The sequence below is a fragment of the Seriola aureovittata genome, chromosome 4, assembly GCF_021018895.1.
Source record: "Seriola aureovittata isolate HTS-2021-v1 ecotype China chromosome 4, ASM2101889v1, whole genome shotgun sequence".
Taxonomy (NCBI): Eukaryota; Metazoa; Chordata; class Actinopteri; order Carangiformes; family Carangidae; genus Seriola; species Seriola aureovittata.
In genome coordinates, this window is record NC_079367.1 from 25,795,484 (window position 1) to 25,814,033 (window position 18,550).

General features: G+C 38.9%; 3 protein-coding genes across 4 annotated transcripts; 2 read left to right on the top strand and 1 right to left on the bottom strand.

The window, feature by feature from the left end:
* The first annotated feature begins 2,429 nt into the window (after positions 1–2,429).
* napab (N-ethylmaleimide-sensitive factor attachment protein, alpha b) lies at positions 2,430–7,763 on the top strand. Its single transcript, XM_056373900.1, has 11 exons — positions 2,430–2,653; positions 3,617–3,696; positions 3,804–3,920; positions 4,350–4,396; positions 4,538–4,615; positions 4,787–4,842; positions 5,051–5,135; positions 5,237–5,341; positions 5,426–5,494; positions 5,955–6,005; positions 6,514–7,763. The coding sequence occupies exons 1-11, from the start codon at positions 2,556–2,558 to the stop codon at positions 6,613–6,615; spliced, it is 888 nt and encodes a 295-aa protein (XP_056229875.1). The 5' UTR covers positions 2,430–2,555; the 3' UTR covers positions 6,616–7,763.
* A 93-nt stretch (positions 7,764–7,856) lies between these two features.
* Positions 7,857–10,687, top strand: b3gnt2l (UDP-GlcNAc:betaGal beta-1,3-N-acetylglucosaminyltransferase 2, like). Of its 2 annotated transcripts, none has more exons than XM_056373898.1 (2): positions 7,857–7,994; positions 8,948–10,687. In XM_056373898.1, exon 2 carries the CDS (start codon positions 9,086–9,088, stop codon positions 10,361–10,363), a length of 1,278 nt encoding a protein of 425 aa, XP_056229873.1. In that variant the 5' UTR covers positions 7,857–7,994; positions 8,948–9,085; the 3' UTR covers positions 10,364–10,687. The 2 variants fall into 2 exon arrangements, with proteins under 2 accessions (XP_056229873.1, XP_056229874.1); XM_056373899.1 differs by having other exon boundaries at positions 7,897–8,486.
* Positions 10,688–10,766: 79 nt separating this feature from the next.
* bckdha (branched chain keto acid dehydrogenase E1 subunit alpha) lies at positions 10,767–17,390 on the bottom strand. The gene is made up of 8 exons (XM_056373897.1): positions 17,091–17,390; positions 15,340–15,516; positions 15,158–15,244; positions 14,965–15,073; positions 13,850–14,011; positions 13,552–13,758; positions 13,311–13,452; positions 10,767–11,746 (listed from the first exon to the last, which is right to left on the bottom strand). The coding sequence occupies exons 1-8, from the start codon at positions 17,202–17,204 to the stop codon at positions 11,404–11,406; spliced, it is 1,341 nt and encodes a 446-aa protein (XP_056229872.1). The 5' UTR covers positions 17,205–17,390; the 3' UTR covers positions 10,767–11,403.
* Positions 17,391–18,550: the final 1,160 nt, after the last annotated feature.

Sequence of the window (18,550 nt, forward strand, 5' to 3'; positions counted from 1 at the left end):
CTCACCATAGGTTGAAGTTTGAGGTTGAACATTTTTCCTGAGTGAACTTTGTGTGCTACTCTTTTGCTTTAAGGATGGAGTAAAAATAACAAAATAATAAATGTGTGCTTGTGTATTGTAATCAAACAAGCGGATCTCGTGAAAAAACCCTGGAAACATGGGTGACCAATCAGACCTTATGTGTTGCATTCCTGATCAATAGAAAAATGTCAAGACAAAGTTGTACATACAGTACTTGCACAAACTTTTTTAAAGTGTGGCTCTGTCAATCCTCAACACCAATGTCTAGTTAGATTAAGAGACTGCAGTTTGTCTCAGAAATCACAGCTATGTGTGTGTGTGTGTGTTTGTGTGTGTGTGTGTGCGTGTATAGATAGATAGATAGATAGATAGATAGATAGATAGATAGATAGATAGATCGATATGCAACCCTCTTATACCAAGTCATTTATGCTGAACATGTCATGTTTTGGGAATACTTTGCTATCAAGCACCTCAACAAACCATTGGGAAAGCTGTCTTTTCAGGCAGGATGGGGCCCATAAACCTTAAAATGATCCTGCTTTGTATTACATCATTTATATAATTCAAAAGGCAAGTAATCAAGCTAAAGGCTTACATACCAACCATGATCATGATTCCCATCAGTTCATGACCATCTGTTTATGACCCAAAGTACAAGATCATGTAATGCAGTGGGACAGTGAACAAAAAAGGTCTACATTTAGATGGCTGAATAGGGATAGATGAATCTGATGTCATTAACACAATTAGTGTTTGGTCCTAAATGCTGTATATGTTGTGGCAAGACCTTGAATAAGCAGATGATCACAACTAACAAAATGAATAATGTCACAAAATATACTTAACCTCCTAAGACCCGAACTCTTGCATGGCGTGCATTTTTAATTTCTCTTTGCTATTTAGGCTGATTGGGACCTGAGAAAAATGATGTCCACATATGAGGACATTAGTTTTAAATTTCGATTACTGAGTGGCAGTATAATATCCTCATATGTGGTTACCAGGCCCTTGTTGAGAAAAAGTTAGTATTGTGGTCTAGAGAACCCAAAATGTGAGGTCCACATATGTGGACGCCAGGTCCTAGGAGGTTAAACCATCAACCAAGTGCTTTGTAACCATTACAGTTTTACTCAGCTGCAGTATTGCAGTCCTAATGTTTAAGAAATAGGAGATAGACAAGAAAAGTAAGTCTGACATCAGAGAGTTTATGATATAAATCCCTGAACAGGCTGTGGGAAAAATGTTGGTGGGGAAAGTGAAGGAATGCTCTCTTCACCCAGATTTCAAAGCTGAGCTGCTAAAGGGATCTCACTAACATAAAGAAGTAGGCTAAATCTTCCTTCTCCTCTTTGTTTGACTTCTTACATATTTTGTGCATAAAACCTAAATGTTACAACATCATCTAACCATACAGTATAATTACGCAGGTTCAGAAACAACTACCAAAAACTTCACAACATTAATTTTCCAATTTATAAGCATCCTGAGAGAAATAAGACTACTTTACATCTACAATTGTTTTTCCTTCAGTTACATATAATGTACACATATAATAATGTAAAGACAATTACTTAAATTAAGTTACTTGCTATGTAAATTATCAAATGACTTGCCATGATATAGCTTATCAGGACAATTTGAATAGCCTAATATACAGTTTGTACAATAGTATATAGGTATTGTCTGAGATTTCACCAGGAGCCAAGAGAGTATTTTTGGTTCATTACCATATGGCATTTGTGCATTGCTTTATAAATTAGATAACCAAGTAAAAGAGTCAAGTTAGACATTATCATTATTTTATATGGGCTATACATTTATTATAAGATGCCTTTTAGTGTTGTCAGAAATATTTCCCTTATATGCTGGTGAAGAATTACAAATGGTATGCTTGAGGAGTTGATTGACAATATATGAAAATGATTAGAATCAGAATCTCAGAATCAGAATCTGCTTTATTGGTCAAGTATGTAGATAGATAGATAGATAGATAGATAGATAGATAGATAGATAGATAGATAGATAGATAGATAGATAGATACTTTATTTATCCCCCAGGGACAATTCATGTGACACATACAAGGAATATGTCTCCGGTTTACAATGCTACTTGGTACATAAATATAAATATAAATATAAATATAAATATAAATATAAATATATATACAGTTAAAAACAAGACAAGACAAGAGTATTGAATGGGTCAGACAGTGCAAAGTGACAAAGAGCATAGTGCATTAGTAGTATTGGTATCATCGTAATTTAGGCCGTATTAAGGTTCATGTTTGGCGTGTTTCATCGTTACTGAATTAAGCAGCAATCTCTAACAAACAAATATGGAAAATGGCGCTTACGAAGAGCACTGAACGCAGCACCAGAGTCTTCAGCAGCCCATGTCACATGACAGAGGTGATGGTTACTTCGCTGCCGGTGATGTGACAAGGCAAACCCGTTGCTGCTAGCACTGGTTAGCAAGTTGTTGGCTTTCGCATTTCCTCGTCCCTCCTCAGAATCAGAGCAAAGACACGAAAATGGATAATAGTGGGAAAGAAAAAGAAGCAACGGCTCTAATGACTGAGGCCGAAAAGAAAGTAAAGTCATCGCAGTCGTTTTTCGGAGCGCTGTTTGGGTGAGTATGTCGGCTAACTACAGTTGAGCTAATATTGCCAAGCTAAGGCCAACTAAGCGGAAGGTGGTTAGCTGTCAAAAACAGCAAAAACAAAAACAACAACAAGTCTAACTCCGCTGCAACATTGGGCTTCACTGTATCTAACGTCAAGTTGTTTTGACCAGTGTTATGTAAGTGTGGCCAGCGGTGAAGTTGAGCAACATACGCAGCATTATCTTCCCTCGGATCACTGCAGAACGCATATCTGAAAATAACTGAAATAAACCTGCATGCCGCAGTAACCGGACCTCAGTGTCAGCTGCTGCAACGTCTGTTTGAGGGTGACTTCATTATGTCAGCAGTGGATGAGCCTATATTAAAAGAAAAAATGGTGTACCATTTAATTTTGGGTTTTGGCTGAAGTGTTACAGCTGTAGCGCCACCACCTGGAAAAATTTAGCAAGGCCACTCGGTCGTGAGGCGCAAATCATATGTCAATCACAATTGTTTACATTAACAGAGTAAACGGATTTGTGAGTTGCATCCCCACCCACCAGCCCAGCATGGATATAACAATGAAAAACAATATTCAAGGTGGTTTTTATTTAACTCTGACGTGTTCATGCTCAGAGGCTGCTTATGTTGATGCTGCTTGTGTATGTATGCAACAGCCACATGGTTATGAAACGCAGAAGGAGTTGGTTGGAAAGCTTGAAGTTAGAAGTGTACATGTAATTGGTTCTGGATAATATGATAACATTGTCATGATATTAATAATAATATGTCATAATGTTGCATCACAAAATTGCAACTGGGAGTTGAAGTTAGACAACGTTTTGAACTTATTTGACTGTCTTTATCTTAGTGAACAGTAAATGTCTCTGTCAGTGAAGTGGCATGCCCCCAAATATCCATATATTATTATATTTATGACTAAAAATCATTATTGCATTGTTGTTAAATTAAACATGTGTGCCGTTACAGAGGCTCCTCCAAGCTGGAAGAGGCATGTGACATGTATGTGAGGGCAGCCAACATGTACAAAATGGCCAAAAATTGGTGTGGTAAGATGATTACACTTGTACATTCAAATGGTAATTGTGATTGCCCCTTCCCTGTTTATGTCTGGAAAGACTTTCAATCCTCTAACATGTAACATTTTTATTTTCAGCTGCAGGAAATGCATTCTCCCAAGCTGCTCGCCTTCACCTGCAGATGCAGAGCAAACATGATGCAGCCACTAACTTCATAGATGCTGGAAACGCCTTCAAAAAAGCAGATCCACAAGGTAATCATTACTCATCACCACCCTTCAGATATATAACCACTGAGGTTCACTTGTAATGCCCATTAAAACTGCTGTACCAATTCAAGTAGACCATGTACATAAAGCTGATGTCAAATAATGTCATTGAGATGTTCCAGACAAAGAGCTTTAACAGCATTATTTATGACTTTTCCCACAGTGCAGTTAACAAATGGGGATGTGGGCTAATGAATGCTTTGCCCTGGTGAAAAGTATAAATAAATAATGACTTCAAGACCAGTGGTCATCATCCTTTAGACACATTTAGGAACAGGAACATTGTTTAATGGACCTTTAAACTTGCAGCTCTCACTACTGGTTGCCTTTCTTTTATTGATTTTATTGTATTGCAGTCATGGGATCTGAAAATATGTAGTTGTCTAAATATTTTTTTTTTTTTTTTTCCAACAGAGGCCATAAACTGCCTAAACCGAGCTATTGAGATTTACACCGACATGGTGAGTCTATACACGGGGGGATTCTTAGTTTCTTTAAATGACAGAATTTGACAAGGTTTAGCATCTGATATTTTTTATGTATCATGTATCGCTCCCTGTTGATCTATTCTCCTGTGGGTGTTTTCTTTTTTTTGGATTTAGGGGCGTTTCACCATCGCAGCCAAACATCATATCACCATTGCTGAAATATATGAGACAGAGCTGGTGGACATCGACAAGGTCAGATTAAATAACTGTTTATTGTTAATTATTTTACCAATTAATTCCAGAGTAAATTCCTGCTTCCAGTTAAACTGCTGATCAGTTGTTTGAAACCGTCCAATAATCTCTTGTTAAATGCTAATGCTCTGTTTATGTCATATGTCCAAATTTGTCCAACTTCCATTGCAGGCCATTGCTCATTATGAACAAGCAGCAGATTATTACAAAGGGGAAGAATCCACCAGGTGACTATTTTGGATGTGTAATGTTTCCTCTTAGGGTGTGATGTTTTATAGGCTGATGTATATATTTTTTCTTTTCATTTAGTTCTCATTTGTTTTCATTTTACATCTTTGTTTTATAACCGTGCAGTTGCATTACTTGACTTGGTTTTTGCCCCTTGATTTCTGTGAACATGTGTCACCTGAGAAACTTCTTGATTTTCCTTTTTAGTTCAGCGAACAAGTGCCTTCTGAAAGTAGCAACCTACGCAGCTCAGCTGGAGCAGTACCAAAAAGCTATTGAGATCTATGAACAGGTGAGATCATGCTCACCAGCAGCCTTCATCTCACCATGTTATCAGTCCTTCCAGGGGCTGCAGTAACAAAACTCACCTGAATTGTACTTTGTGATTTTTAGGTCGGAACGCATGCAATGGACAGTACGCTCCTGAAATACAGTGCCAAGGATCACTTCTTCAAGGCAGCGCTCTGTCACTTCTGTGTAGACATGCTGAACGCAAAAGTAAGCCGTAGCACTGAACTTGTGTCCACGTGCAACAATTGTAACATGAGCCACTGCTCTAATATTCATTCTCTTGTCACCCAGCTTGCTGTGCAGAAGTACGAAGAAATGTTTCCAGCCTTTTCAGACTCGAGAGAATGCAAACTGATGAAGGTAGGCTTTGGTGGTGTTTTGGCTCCAAAATCCTTCAACAAAAACACAGAATAATCCTCTAGGTATAGAGAGATGAGGCTGATGGATATAAACCCTCCAACTGACTGACTGCTGCTTTCTTTTTCTTTCCACTCTGGTCTCTTTTGTTGTTTGCATTAAACATTGTTGATGACAGGTGCTTGAACTTTCTAAAATCTACATGCCCCTCAGTAACATAATGTAAGCTTAGCATAATCGGCTTAGTACAGTTAAGGCCTTCCCTCAACAGTCCTGTTTGGAGTAAGAAAGCCATGCTGGTGTTTAAACTGTAGGAGTAAAAATTATTTTTATAATGATTACAGGCATATAGACTTTGTGTTGTAGCCTGTTGTTTTGCCATCTCATTATCTGCATTTTCTGTAACCCTCAGGATGTATTTTTGACCACAGCATTGTTGTAAAAAATGTTTTTATCTAAACAGAAACTTCTAGATGCCTATGAAGAACAGAATGTGGAAGCCTACACTGATTCGGTGAGTAGACAGTTTTCTTTCAGCAGAATAAAGGCATGTAGCCAAGGTTTTTAATTGAGGCTGTTTGAAGTTTCTGCATCAGTAAGTTTAAACATCCTAGGCTGACATCAGTTTTTGTACAGTGTTTCTGGGTCAATATGCTTTAGTGCCAACATGATTACCTGTGAGTGAGGTGTTGGGATACCAGCAAAAATTACTAATTGACTAATTGACTAGAGTCTTTAGATACAATGAACTTCAGCTATAAATCATGTGAATCAGAATGTGTCAGTGTGAACCTCCTTCTATCTTAAAGATTAATAATTATTTCTCGACACTGAACTGATGAAGTCAGTAAGCAGGAGTGTATACAATTTATAAAAAAAAAAAAAAAAAAAAAAAAAAAAAAATCCCATTGTTTTGTGCTTTTCTACTGGGGAATAGAAACCAGAACACAAATGCCAAACCATACACCCCAACTTTGTTGGTGTGGTGCTTTCTAACATAATATTCACTGCTCATGTCTCAGGTGAAGGAATACGACACCATTTCACGGTTGGACCAGTGGCTCACCACCATGCTTCTCCGCATCAAGAAAACCATACAGGATGACGAGAGTGACCTCCGCTGACTTCCCCCCCTGTTTGTCCTCAAGTCCTTTACAACAGACTTGCATCCTTTGTTTTGCCTTGAGCCTGTCACTTTCATTCTAGCAGCAATCTTAACTCTTTGACCATTAGACCCTGATATTCCTTCACAAATACTGTGTTTCCTTCCAACCATCTGCAGTATTTTCTTCCTGCCTTTTTAATATTCTCAACTCAGTGCTCCAAAAATTATGGTCTTTATAGGTATAAACACTATTTTCCTGAGTGCATACTGCACACAGTATGTGGTTGTATATTATTATGATACAGGTATTGGCACAATTTTAAGATCGTCATAATTGGGCTGTAATACCAAATACTCATACCAGCAGAGTTGCGTAATAAAGGCTTTATTTTTATTTTCATTATTATAAAATGGATGAGAGGTTGCCAACTTACTAACACTTTGATCTACAAAATATATTTTCCAGAATGTGCTTTAGACCGAACTGAACGGACCAAAATGCCAGTATTGACTAAAGCAGTCACATTGGCTTTTGGTACTTTGAGTGCTCGAGTATACTGTAGGTCATATCAGGGCATCTCTAATTAAACAGCACTTCATCTCAGCTGTGGAGCTGCTCCAAGCAGAGAGGCCAAGAGTTTCGGAAGTTACTCCATGGCAAATACCCCCTCTGCCTTATACTGCGAAGTTCTCAGGACGTGAACAGCTAAGATTTGATGAAAAAAATTAATTGAAAAATCATTGCTTTTATCAAGCATTATAAATTGATTAGCTAATTGGTTTTTGTCACTTCCGTTTAAAGTGCTTTTATTCCACAAAAGAAGGAGAAAAAAGCTATTCACCTTTGTGAACATTTGCATGGTTTGGTACGGATGAGAGAACCAGAACAGCTGATTTCCACTATATAGGGATTATTTCTCAAGTGTTTTTTTTTTTTTAATTGTCTCATTTGTTTGTTTGTTGTCATAACTAACCAGGCTGAAAAAAAAAAAATTTTCAGGCCTGCACAAAATGCAATACAATGAAGAAAAAGGAGCTTTACTGATCTGAACACTGTGCTCATGTATCCTCCTGGTGATTTTTGTCAATAGACAATTGGTCTTAAATACTTTGTATATTAGTGATGTTTCCTGTCAAACGTTTGAATAAACCTGTCTTAGTACATCATCCTGGGCGTGGCCTACATCTGCCTGCTCTGATCACCTGATCTCATGTACAGACCTGCATTTGCTGCTCACAACGCTGCCCCAGTTACTTCAAAGGACATAACGGGGGTTGAAATCAAACTATGCAGGTGTGTGTACCTGTCCACCTGTCAGTTGGACCGGAGACTCCCGGATACTTATTTGTTCCTCTGTCGCTTCAGCGCTCCGTCGATGTGCGTTCGCCTTGGGTTCAGTAAGTATTTTATACAACTTGAATGTTAAATTGTCATCTTCTTTGTGACCGATTTGATCTTTTTTTTTTTAACTCCAGGTTAAAGGTCTCACCTGTTGCACAGGTGTCTCTCTAAATCGGTTTGTTTGTGTGTTAAATCGGCACGTTTATCGAATTTTAATCGAGTCCTACTTCAATTAATCAATAAAAAAACGTATCATACATTTAAAGGGGGTGTTATATAAGGTATCCGTATGCATGTCGTGATTCCCTATTCATAGACCTCAGGTGTGTTTCTCATTTATTGTGGCGCGGTTTAATCAGTGAGGTCCCTCAGGACTCATCTCCTTCGTTATTTGCACAAAGAGTTTTTGCCGCTAATTAAACACTAGAGAGAAGGGTGTGTTCAAGTGCCTCCCAGTAGAGAACAGCACCTGCGGAAAATTGTTGAGATTTGTTTTTTGTTTTATTATTTTTTTTCTTTAAACGAAACAACAGAGCTACATTATATCTGTAGGTGTACATATTAGTGCTGAATGCAGATCATTTTTAATCATATAAAGTGTTGGTGGTTTCAGCATATTTATGCTCTACTATTCCACTGAATGTCGCAAACAATGCCACATTGAAATAATGACGATTTCTTGTTCGTAGGACATGTAAGCCTCATTTTTTCTCAGCATTTAGAAATGTACTAATTGTCAGTGAGAGTAAAATCAGCCAAGCCATAATTTACTTAGAGATCTTAATGCGTGTATTATACCAAAACGACTACCAGTATGACTAATTTGGTCAACAAGCATTCTTTCAGTAAAATGTGCTTCCATTATCTCAGCTCTTTAAGTGGAGTTTAGCAAAATAAAAAAACAAATTCACAATTTGGGTTAAATGCTGTCACTGTTTAAGGTCTATTCAAGCCTATAAAGTTTGTGATGTGTGTATTTCTGTAAAGGTGTTTTTTTTTCTGTTGGCAGGTACAACCAGTGTTTCACCTGCTGACAGTCTGTGTAACCTGAAGACTAACACAACTGGTCCCAGGACCATCTCCCCTGAAATATGATCCATTTGTAGGAACCACACACCTCACAACTTGGTTTACTTACCTCAAGCCAATGAGACACATTCACTCCTTCAGTGCTATGGTTCTCCTTGTCACTTTATTTCTGATTTTATACTCAGCCCTACACCTAGAGACGACTTACAGTCGCAGGGCTGGACCAGAGGACCCCCTGAGGCATCTTAGCCTCCAGGTGCAAGACAGCGATGTGAAAACACAATCCTCCAAGCTGGAAAGTTTCACCAGTCCTCACCCTGTTGTCCCCAACGTGTCTGTTTCTGAAAGCTTCAGACAGACCATCCCTCAAAATCAAGCGTACTGGAACCGTCTGCTGTACTTGTCCCTGAGGAGTCTGGACAAGGGGAAAGACCCTCTCAGACATGACTCCCATTGGTCTCGCTGCAGGGAGACAAATCAAGAGCTTCTGCAAACCAATGTGCACGACTTCATGGCCTACCCTGCCTTATTCAAGGACTTTGTGCAGGGCATGAACTGCAGGTCCTCTCCAGTCCTGATCAATCAACCTAACAAGTGCATCTCCAGCGAAGGGGAGGGGGCCAACCAGACCTTCCTGCTGTTCGCCATCAAATCAGCTCCAGGGAACTTTGAGCGGAGACAGGCGGTGCGGGAGACCTGGGGCCGAGAGGGGGTGTATCACAGAGGACTGAGGGTGCGCAGAGTATTCCTCCTGGGTAACTCCCCGCTGGATGACCCTGACCTCGGCCCACTGCTGTCATTTGAAGCAAAACATTTTGGGGACCTCTTGCAGTGGGATTTCCAAGAATCCCTTTTGAACCTGACGCTTAAAATGAACATGTTCCTCCAGTGGACACTGAAACACTGTCCCCATGTCTCCTTCGTCTTCAGTGGGGATGATGATGTATTTGTCAACACGCAGGTATTGCTCAGCTACCTGCTGTCTCTGAAGGGCTCTAAAGCATCTCAGTTGTATGTTGGACATGTCATAAGTACAGCAAATCCACTCAGAGACCCCAACATCAAATACTACATCCCTCTGAGCTTCTATGACGGCCCGTATCCTGCTTATGCAGGTGGAGGCGGCTTTCTTATCTCTGGAGTCTTGCTGCAGCCCCTATATTCAGTTTCTCGTGTCATTCCTTTCTTCCCCATTGATGATGTCTACACTGGGATGTGCACTAAGGCTCTGGGAGTTTCTCCTGAGGCGCATGCAGGCTTTCAGACCTTTGACATCAAGGAGCAGGATCGTGAGAATCTGTGTGTACATAAAGAGCTTATCCTGATTCACCAGCGCTCGCCACCGCAGATGAAGAAGTTGTGGAAGGGCATTCACAGCCCCTTGTTGACTTGTTGAACTGGACTGGTGAGCAAAAGATGTAGCGATCAAAGAGTAAATATGGACTATACAGACATATTGAAGCCACGGCGTTATTTGTTTTTTTTCATTGTCCTGTATCAAGAAGCAGAAGGAATTGTTGTGTGTTTTACATCATCTATTGTTGACATATTGTAGCATGAAAAAATGCAGAGCAATTGTGTTAAGAAATTTGCAGCTGTGACATTTTCAAGATTTAAGAGGTTTGGGTGTCATAGGAAGACATTTTCAAACTTAAAATGTCATGGACACGTTTTACAACATATTTGGTGGGCAACTAGTCAAGATATTGTACTGTCAAGTTCAGCACTGTTTAGTTGTGTCAATAACCTGATTTCATCCTTCCTACTGAGTTTAAAATAAAAAAAAAAGATCAAGAAAATTGAAGGTTCTTCAGTTTATTTTTCACAAAACACCAAACATGTAACATGGGTTAGGTGGGTGTACAGTTCTGGGAGTTAGTGTAGTGTGTAACAGCATTAGAGCATACAAACCCATCTAATATTTGGATGTATATGCAAAAACCATTAAAACAGGTAAGCTCTTTAATATGTTAAAGTGAAATCAGTCATCTCAATGATACACAAGGAAACCAGTTAAATACCATAATCACTGAAGAAGACAGCTACAGGAGAAGGAAGATAGACAACAGAGGTAAACTCCCAGTTTATTGCTTGATTTGGTTATTTTATATGCATAATGCATTCATACTGCACCAGCTGTTTTTTTTTTGCTGTAAATAACCATGGTGTGAAACAAAAGTGTGATTTAGCATTTATAGAAGAGCTGCGCTAGTGACAGTAAATCTGTTAACTTAAGGCACCAAACCAAGAGGCATGAAGTTAAGTATTTTTGAAAGCACAATCATTCTCCCTTGCGCAGAAAGAATTGACACGTCATATCAAAACTACATCTTTATGTATAGTAAAAGGTGTGCAACAGTTTATCCCAATCTCAATCCTGACTCACTCCCATATTTGTTCACCAAATCACAACTCATTCCATCCTGTGATTGTAATTTATTTGTCATACAGGTCCAGCGGGTAGTGCTCTTTGTACTGCTGCACGTGCCTCCACAGGGATTCTCTCTGCTTGTCCAGGTTGGGCGTCATCTCCTGGTACACATCTGTGAACAGCAAATCGGGATTGGGCTTCAGGCGCCTCTCGGCCCTCTCGAATGCCTCCATCACCGTCTTGCGGGACTGCTTCCTCCAGCTCCTCTCGTCATCTTCGCTCCACCAGCCGCGGGTCGTCATGTAATGTCTCAGCCTGGAGATGGGATGGTCCTGCTTGTCCCAGTAGTTCACCTCGTCCACTGAGCGGTAAGCTGAGCTGTCGTCACTGGTGCTGTGGTGGCCAATTCTGAAGAATGAACAGAATTATTTTTCTTCAATTGACTTTTCATAACATTTTAGGGCTCAGTACATTTTCTACAACCATTGATAAATTTTTCCTGTTTAAAAGAAATTTAAAATTTCAGATATTTCAAATCCTGTCCTCTCACTGGCTCCTCTACTTCAGAAACTTCAAATTCTTACCAGTATGTGCTTTTAATAAATGCAATACCATTTAAAGAGGCAAACCTAACAGATGTGTTATTTCAGTATAACTCACCGATTCACTCTTACTCAACCAGTCATGTAATCTTTTTCTTCCTAAACATCTCAGTAGCAGAGGTCAATTTTCAGTACGATGTACAGGTCCTAACTTATGGAACTCCTATTTTCTCATTTGGTTAAAATAACATCAGTTTTATTCTTTATACATCTATAACATTTGGAATATTATTTCATATTATTCACGTAGAGGTAACGGTAGAGCTTAACCTTTGCAAATGAATAAAACCCCAAACTAAATCAAATTTAAATTAATCGCCAAATGCAAGATAAGCAATTCAATGCAGAAAGGAAGTACTGGAATGAACACTGACACACACAAAAAAATAATTATCTGATAAACATTTTGTTCTTTGTCAATGTATTTACTTCCTGGTAGGTCCTGGTCCATAGGTGAGGTTGTTTTTCTGTATGTGTTCACATCGGGTTTGGGTGTGACATTGATAAAAGACTGACATGCTTGTTTCTGTGAACATGTTTTTCCTCATGTTGTTATCTCTTGATTTGAAAATTTAAAAACTAAATCAAAAATTAAAATTATTGTCTACATGCTTATGATTCTTCTAATGAATCGCTCTTTATCAGTTTGTGTACTTACTGACGGGACAAAAATCTGCTGCACTGCTTTTGATCCTTTTCTTTTCACTATCAGGAGTCAGATGTCACAGGACTGCAGTGTTAAATCAGTGCAGTACTCATGACTTTACCTACAGCAGTGCCAGTTCACATAATACGTAATCCTGAAAGAAACTGCAGGTGCAAGAGGTTGTGGTTGATTTGTTCACATGGCAGTTTAACCACAACGACTTGAATGCTACATTCAAGCTACAAATCCAAACCACCTCCTCTAGCTTTTGTTAACTGCAGCAGCTGTTTGCTCAGCTGATAAAAGGTGTACAAAGGTCTGTCCAAACAGTGATCATCTAATTCAAATACATACTCTTCATTTGTATTTGTAACAGGCATTAGACCTCTAGGATGAAGTCACAGTTGGTTCAGTTGAAAATGACATGATGGTCATTCTGTGTATATTTACCAAAACATGAGTTCTCATTTAAAAAGATAAAAACCAAACCTAAATAATTGTGATGTTATAATAATGTAATTTCTGTAATATTGTACAGCTCGGTTTTATTTTTGGAAATTCTGCATCAGACTACAAAGGTTTGTCAGTTTGATGCATTGTAATAACTACAGTAATGACCCGAACCTCATGATCACTCAGTTAGGATGATGAGCTTTAGGCCTAAAAGTTACTTTGTGTGTCTTCTGTCTGTAAAAGCTGTTTGGTCACAAACCACTCAACCAACCTGTAGGTCATAGCCTCAATGAGGAAGGGCTGGTTCTCAGCCACAGCTCTGCGGCGAGCTTCCTTTGTAGCATTGTACACAGCAAACACATCGTTGCCATCGACACGGATGGACAGCATACCGTAACCTGGACCTCGAGCAGCTGTTCAATTTGAGGAAGAATGAAAGGTGTGTTCACAAAAAAAAAAAAGCTTCAAATCCCAAATTTGAATATACAGAAAACCACACCAAGGCTTCCTACCAATGCCATCTCCCCTGTACTGCTCGTTGGTGGGGGTAGAGATGGCGTAGCCGTTGTTTCGACAGAAGAATATCAGTGGGCACTCAAGGGTGGCAGAGAAGTTGAAGCCAGCGTGTGCGTCCCCTTCACTGGCTGCTCCCTCTCCGAAATAACAGATTACAGCACGGTTCATGTTTTCTCTCTTGACTGCATATGCAGCTCCAGCCGCTGAACAGACACATCCAGCATGAGTATATATTTAAAGGCGTATGCATGTCCTTACAGACTAGATAAGTTAACACAGATGTGTACAGCTCACCTTGAGGAATCTGAGTGGCCAGAGGAGAGGAGATGGTGACAAAGTTCAGGTCTCTGGAGCCGTAGTGGACAGGCATCTGCCGACCCTTGCCAAGGTCATCAGCGTTGGCATAACACTGAGCCATGAACAGATCCAGAGGAAAACCACGGTACATCAACACTCCTGGGGGGCCGCATAGGAATTTTAACACCATTACTCACAAGACAAGATAACCTGGGCAACTGATGGTCATTTTACTCAGTGAGCATGAAGGGGGTGTATGAGGGGTGATTCAAATGACTGGAAGATAGGCATTAGTGAAGATGGTTTATGGACAGTGAAAAAGCAGTTAAGAGCAAAGCAGTGATTAAGAGTGCAAAGGGTGAGAGAGCAGTGAGACATTTAGAAGGGTGTAAAGTGGAAGGAGGGAAAAAGGTGAGACAGGGACAATAAAACAAGGGATGAAAACGTGATGACTGACAATCTGTTTTTAAAATCTACCTGTTTAAAAGGCTCTTAACGTTTTTGTTTTTATTTGCTGTAAAGCATGCTGGATTGTACTATATGTATACAAGTTTGTATTTTCACTAATCTTTCAAGAGCACTGCGTTGCAATTTTTTTTTGCAGATTTGTTACCTGACTGTTCTATGTCTTCATGTATTCATTCTTTATTGTAAAGAACGTCTGATGCTGTTTTTACTAAATGTGATCTACTCATAAAGACTGACTTAGCTTAGTTACTGATTTTTCTGAATGACTGAACTGAATGACTGATGCAGTTTGACAGGGGTGTGTTGTAGACATGTCATGTGATTCACCGCCTGAATGAAGCTTTGTTCGCCTCAAACATCATCGGTCACCAGATATGCACCAGCACACTTGTTTAGAATAAACTGCCTGATAAGCTTGGATCAGAGCTAAAATCACTACACAGTCTGTTTGTAAAAGAGCTAAGCTACTGATCATTATAACTATCACAAAAATCTAGAGAAGGAGAAATAAAAGTTAATGCAAGAAAATTTCTTTGATCACTATAAAAAAATAATGTTTTATGAATGTGAAAAAGTAACTTAATATCTAAAAAGGAACTAAGTCGTGTAAAATGATCTAAAACAATGTGTTGCTTGATCCTTACCAGCTTCTCTGTATTGACCAAAGACCATGTCACTTGGGTCAAGAGCAGCAGCACTACCAATATGTGTCCCCTCCTCACCATAGTTGGTCATGTAGAAGGAGATCCGACCCTATAACAAGAACAAATTCACCCTCTTTTACTGTGTTCTTCCTGTTCTGTGGTTAAACAAGGAAATGCAAGAGGAAAAATGTACCTGTCTCTGAGACTCATAAAGAATGCGGTCCATTGTGTTCAGCAGAGTCATCTTCTGGTAAAAGTTCAAAACAGTCTCTTTGGAGAGCTAAGCGGGGAAGAAACACACAAAACAACCCATTAATAACCTAGATATTAAACTGCCACTTTTAATAACCAGAGGCGAAAGCAGGCTGACTGTACCTGAGGGTCTTGAGAGGGGTTGATGATATTTCCTTGCCTGTCCATCACCCGGTACACTGGGATGCCAGAGATGACATTGGGCTGGATGAACTCAAGCTGATCCACAAACTCAGCTGAGGCTCCAGGGAACTGTGGCTTTTCCAGCGATGAGTCAAAGGGCTGCTGCCGGTGCACAGCCTGAAAGGTTGAATACAAGCATTATTTATTAACAACATCACTGTGGCTGTTGCAAAGGCCCTCTCTAAAATTGACACCACAAAAGAGGATTCATCTTTCTCTTAATAACAAGATCCAAAGATAAAACTATGCTCCTGCTCTGTTGCATGTCATTTTACGAAAGACGGTTTAGCTGGAATATGTTCACATTTCCTGTTTTAAAAATTTGCCACAACAGATGAGATTATTGTCTTTTGTGATGTAATTATTATCCTAATTCCATGCCAACTCTGTATATTCAAGAATGTACAGAACCACGTCTTTACTGTTCTGTACTAACACTAAATGATCCAAGGTGTGGTCTAGTTATATAAAAACACTGCCAACTTTTCAATCCTCACAGTCAGCTCAAATAATACCCAACTTCCAACTATTAATTTATTAATTTTTTGATCCTGGTGCTGACACATTTGCCATTTTTCTTGCTCCTTTACCAACCATTGCAACACACTCAATGACTGAGCAATGTATGTATACATACTGGCATTTATTTGAAAACAGTGTAGAAGTGGTATACAGGGTTTATTTTAGTATTCAAATTATTTATAATTTGTCAAAATGTTTATTATTGATAAATTTGCCTGGATGAAAGTGGAAATATCCTGACTTATCACAGTGACGCTACACTTATGACTCAAAATATTTGTGGGAACATAAAATGCAATTGTACAATGACACAATTTATTTTGAAACCACAGGCAACACCGGAAATATCTGACACAGCAATATCTAGCAATAAACAAGTTTTAATGTTTGTTTCTCGACACATCACGTTGTTTAAGTTGAACTCCTCACGCCCCTTTCTTCGACCAATAGGAAGGTAGCTAGCGAGCATTAGCCAGCTAGCAACCTAAGCTTTAGAGTCACAACAACAAACAAACACACGGTCAAGCTGCTAAATACACTTCTAAACATATATATGTGTGTTCACAAACATGTAGCAACTTCAGTTTGACTTCATAAGTTGAAGAATCTGTGTATAATTAGCATAAAGTCTTTTCCTGCAAGGTTGTCAGCTAAGCTAGCTATCCCACAACGCATCGCGGTGACTGAAGCTCCGGCACGAAGTTCGTTTCTGATTCGTCAGCTAAGAAAAAGTGAAAGGAAACTTACATTAATGAGCTACCGATGGAAAAAAATGTTTTCACCAATCTAAAGCTAAGTTTTAAGGAGTATTTGGCTTCTCTGGGATAAGTGAGCCCAGATTTGAAATGTCTAAGCACAGTGGTTTTTGATTTGCATGTGAAAATAGCAGTGAAACCGCGCTCTCGCTATATTGAATAAAATAAAGTTAGCATAAATTTTAAATCGTATTTCAAACAGCATTAAAGCTTTAACTACAATGTCTAACACCTTCTCACAACAGTTGCAGGTGCAGAAAATGTACACTCGGCTGATCAGTATAATAACATCAAGTTTCCCTTAACTGACGAATCGGAAGCGAGCTTCAGCGAGAGCGACCTTTCATGATATGTAGCTAACATTAGCTACTAGCAGAAAAACACCAGCTCACGATGTTGCACATTTGAACTTACACTGACTCTGAAGGCTCTGTGTTGAAGCAGCCTTGATGCCTTCAGTCCTGCCGTTTGACGAACAGCGTGGAAACACACTCCATACATTTTGTTCATGCTGCTCACAGCCGCCATCTGCACAGTCTACTGTCGTGCCTGTTCAACCGCTCTGCTAGCTGCTTTGTCAGAAATGCTAAAATATAGTAAATAGTTACGAGTTGCGCGACAGGACGAGCTGACAACAACCGTTTTATCGCCTTTCAGCTTTGAGCACTTCTGTTTCCATCCACAACACACTCAGCAGGTCAATTGATCAGTATGCATTAGTTCCGGTCAAACCTTCACAATAAAATCTAAGTGACAGGCCACGTTTAAAATGAAGTGGAATATTTTATAAGTTAGGCATCACTGAGCGTCACTATTGGATACGTAATTCAATTTCTCCTGGTATCAACATATTTTTCAATGTTTTTTCTAAAGCATATTTGCTGTGCAATGTGGGTAATGTTTTCCCCACTATAAAGCCTATAAGTTCAAGTAGGCAGGTTATTAGGTACACCTAGCTAAATCTAATGCAGCATTAATACAACAGCCCTGCAATAAATCCTATCTTAATGAACTTTTTTTTTAAATTGTGGTGCTGATGAAATATATACAAAGAGATGTTTCTGTTAGCCTATCCTCACTGATATGAATAATATGATATAAACACAAACAACAGCCTCCAAAGCGAAAGTACATTATAACTTCATGAAGAAGGATTTACATGTTTATTGTGCCTTTACAGTCTTTGCTCTTAATTTGGTGACAAAGCAGATCACTTCTGGTACAATGATACTTGACTAAGAATAAATCAAGGAAGAAGTTGGTACCTGTCAAACACGTTTTCCTTGCACCTGAGAACCTGTTCCACATTTTTTCATAACCTACAAAGGCACACATTCATGCAGTGACCTTTTTGACTATTTTAAACTGAAACCAAGGTTATAAACCCATCTTGTGATAATAGTGAAGAGGTCCAACTGTTTTTTCTTAATTGTGTGATACTTTACAGTTTTCACTTTCCTAATAAGGTTTCTCTAATTTGTACAGGCTGAAACAAGTCTGTGTTTCTTGACCAGTTAATAATAATAATAATAATAATAATAATAATAATAATAATAATAATAACTTTATTTATAGAGCAGCTTTTGGAAAAACTAAGTGCATAAGTGTAAAAAATAATTAATCAAAAACATAAAGCATGAAAAGAAGATAAATAGTTCAAACAATCATAATAAATACCATCTGTTACGAAACAGCTATAAGATAAAACTGAGTTTTAAGATAAGAAATTAATTTCAGTTCCAGAACAACAGAGCATTTTGAGTTCTGTCATGAAACACAGGACTACTTTGACTGTGATTGGCTGAAGCATGCAGGATTACGTGGTTGTTGTTATTGTGAGGAACCTCACAAATGGACCTAAACCTTCCCTCACG

What these genes read in the sequence shown, in the direction of transcription:
- napab (XM_056373900.1), top strand. Translation starts at nt 2,556, where the DNA reads ATGGATAATAGTGGGAAAGAAAAAGAAGCAACGGCTCTAATGACTGAG. An exon ending in TTTTTCGGAGCGCTGTTTGG is followed by an intron (nt 2,654 to 3,616) that starts GTGAGTATGTCG and finishes GTGCCGTTACAG; the next exon opens with AGGCTCCTCCAAGCTGGAAG. An exon ending in AGCTGGTGGACATCGACAAG is followed by an intron (nt 4,616 to 4,786) that starts GTCAGATTAAAT and finishes CTTCCATTGCAG; the next exon opens with GCCATTGCTCATTATGAACA.
- b3gnt2l (XM_056373898.1), top strand. Translation starts at nt 9,086, where the DNA reads ATGAGACACATTCACTCCTTCAGTGCTATGGTTCTCCTTGTCACTTTA.
- bckdha (XM_056373897.1), bottom strand. Translation starts at nt 17,204, where the DNA reads ATGGCGGCTGTGAGCAGCATGAACAAAATGTATGGAGTGTGTTTCCAC. An exon ending in ACAGAGCCTTCAGAGTCAGT is followed by an intron (nt 15,517 to 17,090) that starts GTAAGTTCAAAT and finishes TCAACCTTTCAG; the next exon opens with GCTGTGCACCGGCAGCAGCC. An exon ending in ACCCCTCTCAAGACCCTCAG is followed by an intron (nt 15,245 to 15,339) that starts GTACAGTCAGCC and finishes TTCCCCGCTTAG; the next exon opens with CTCTCCAAAGAGACTGTTTT.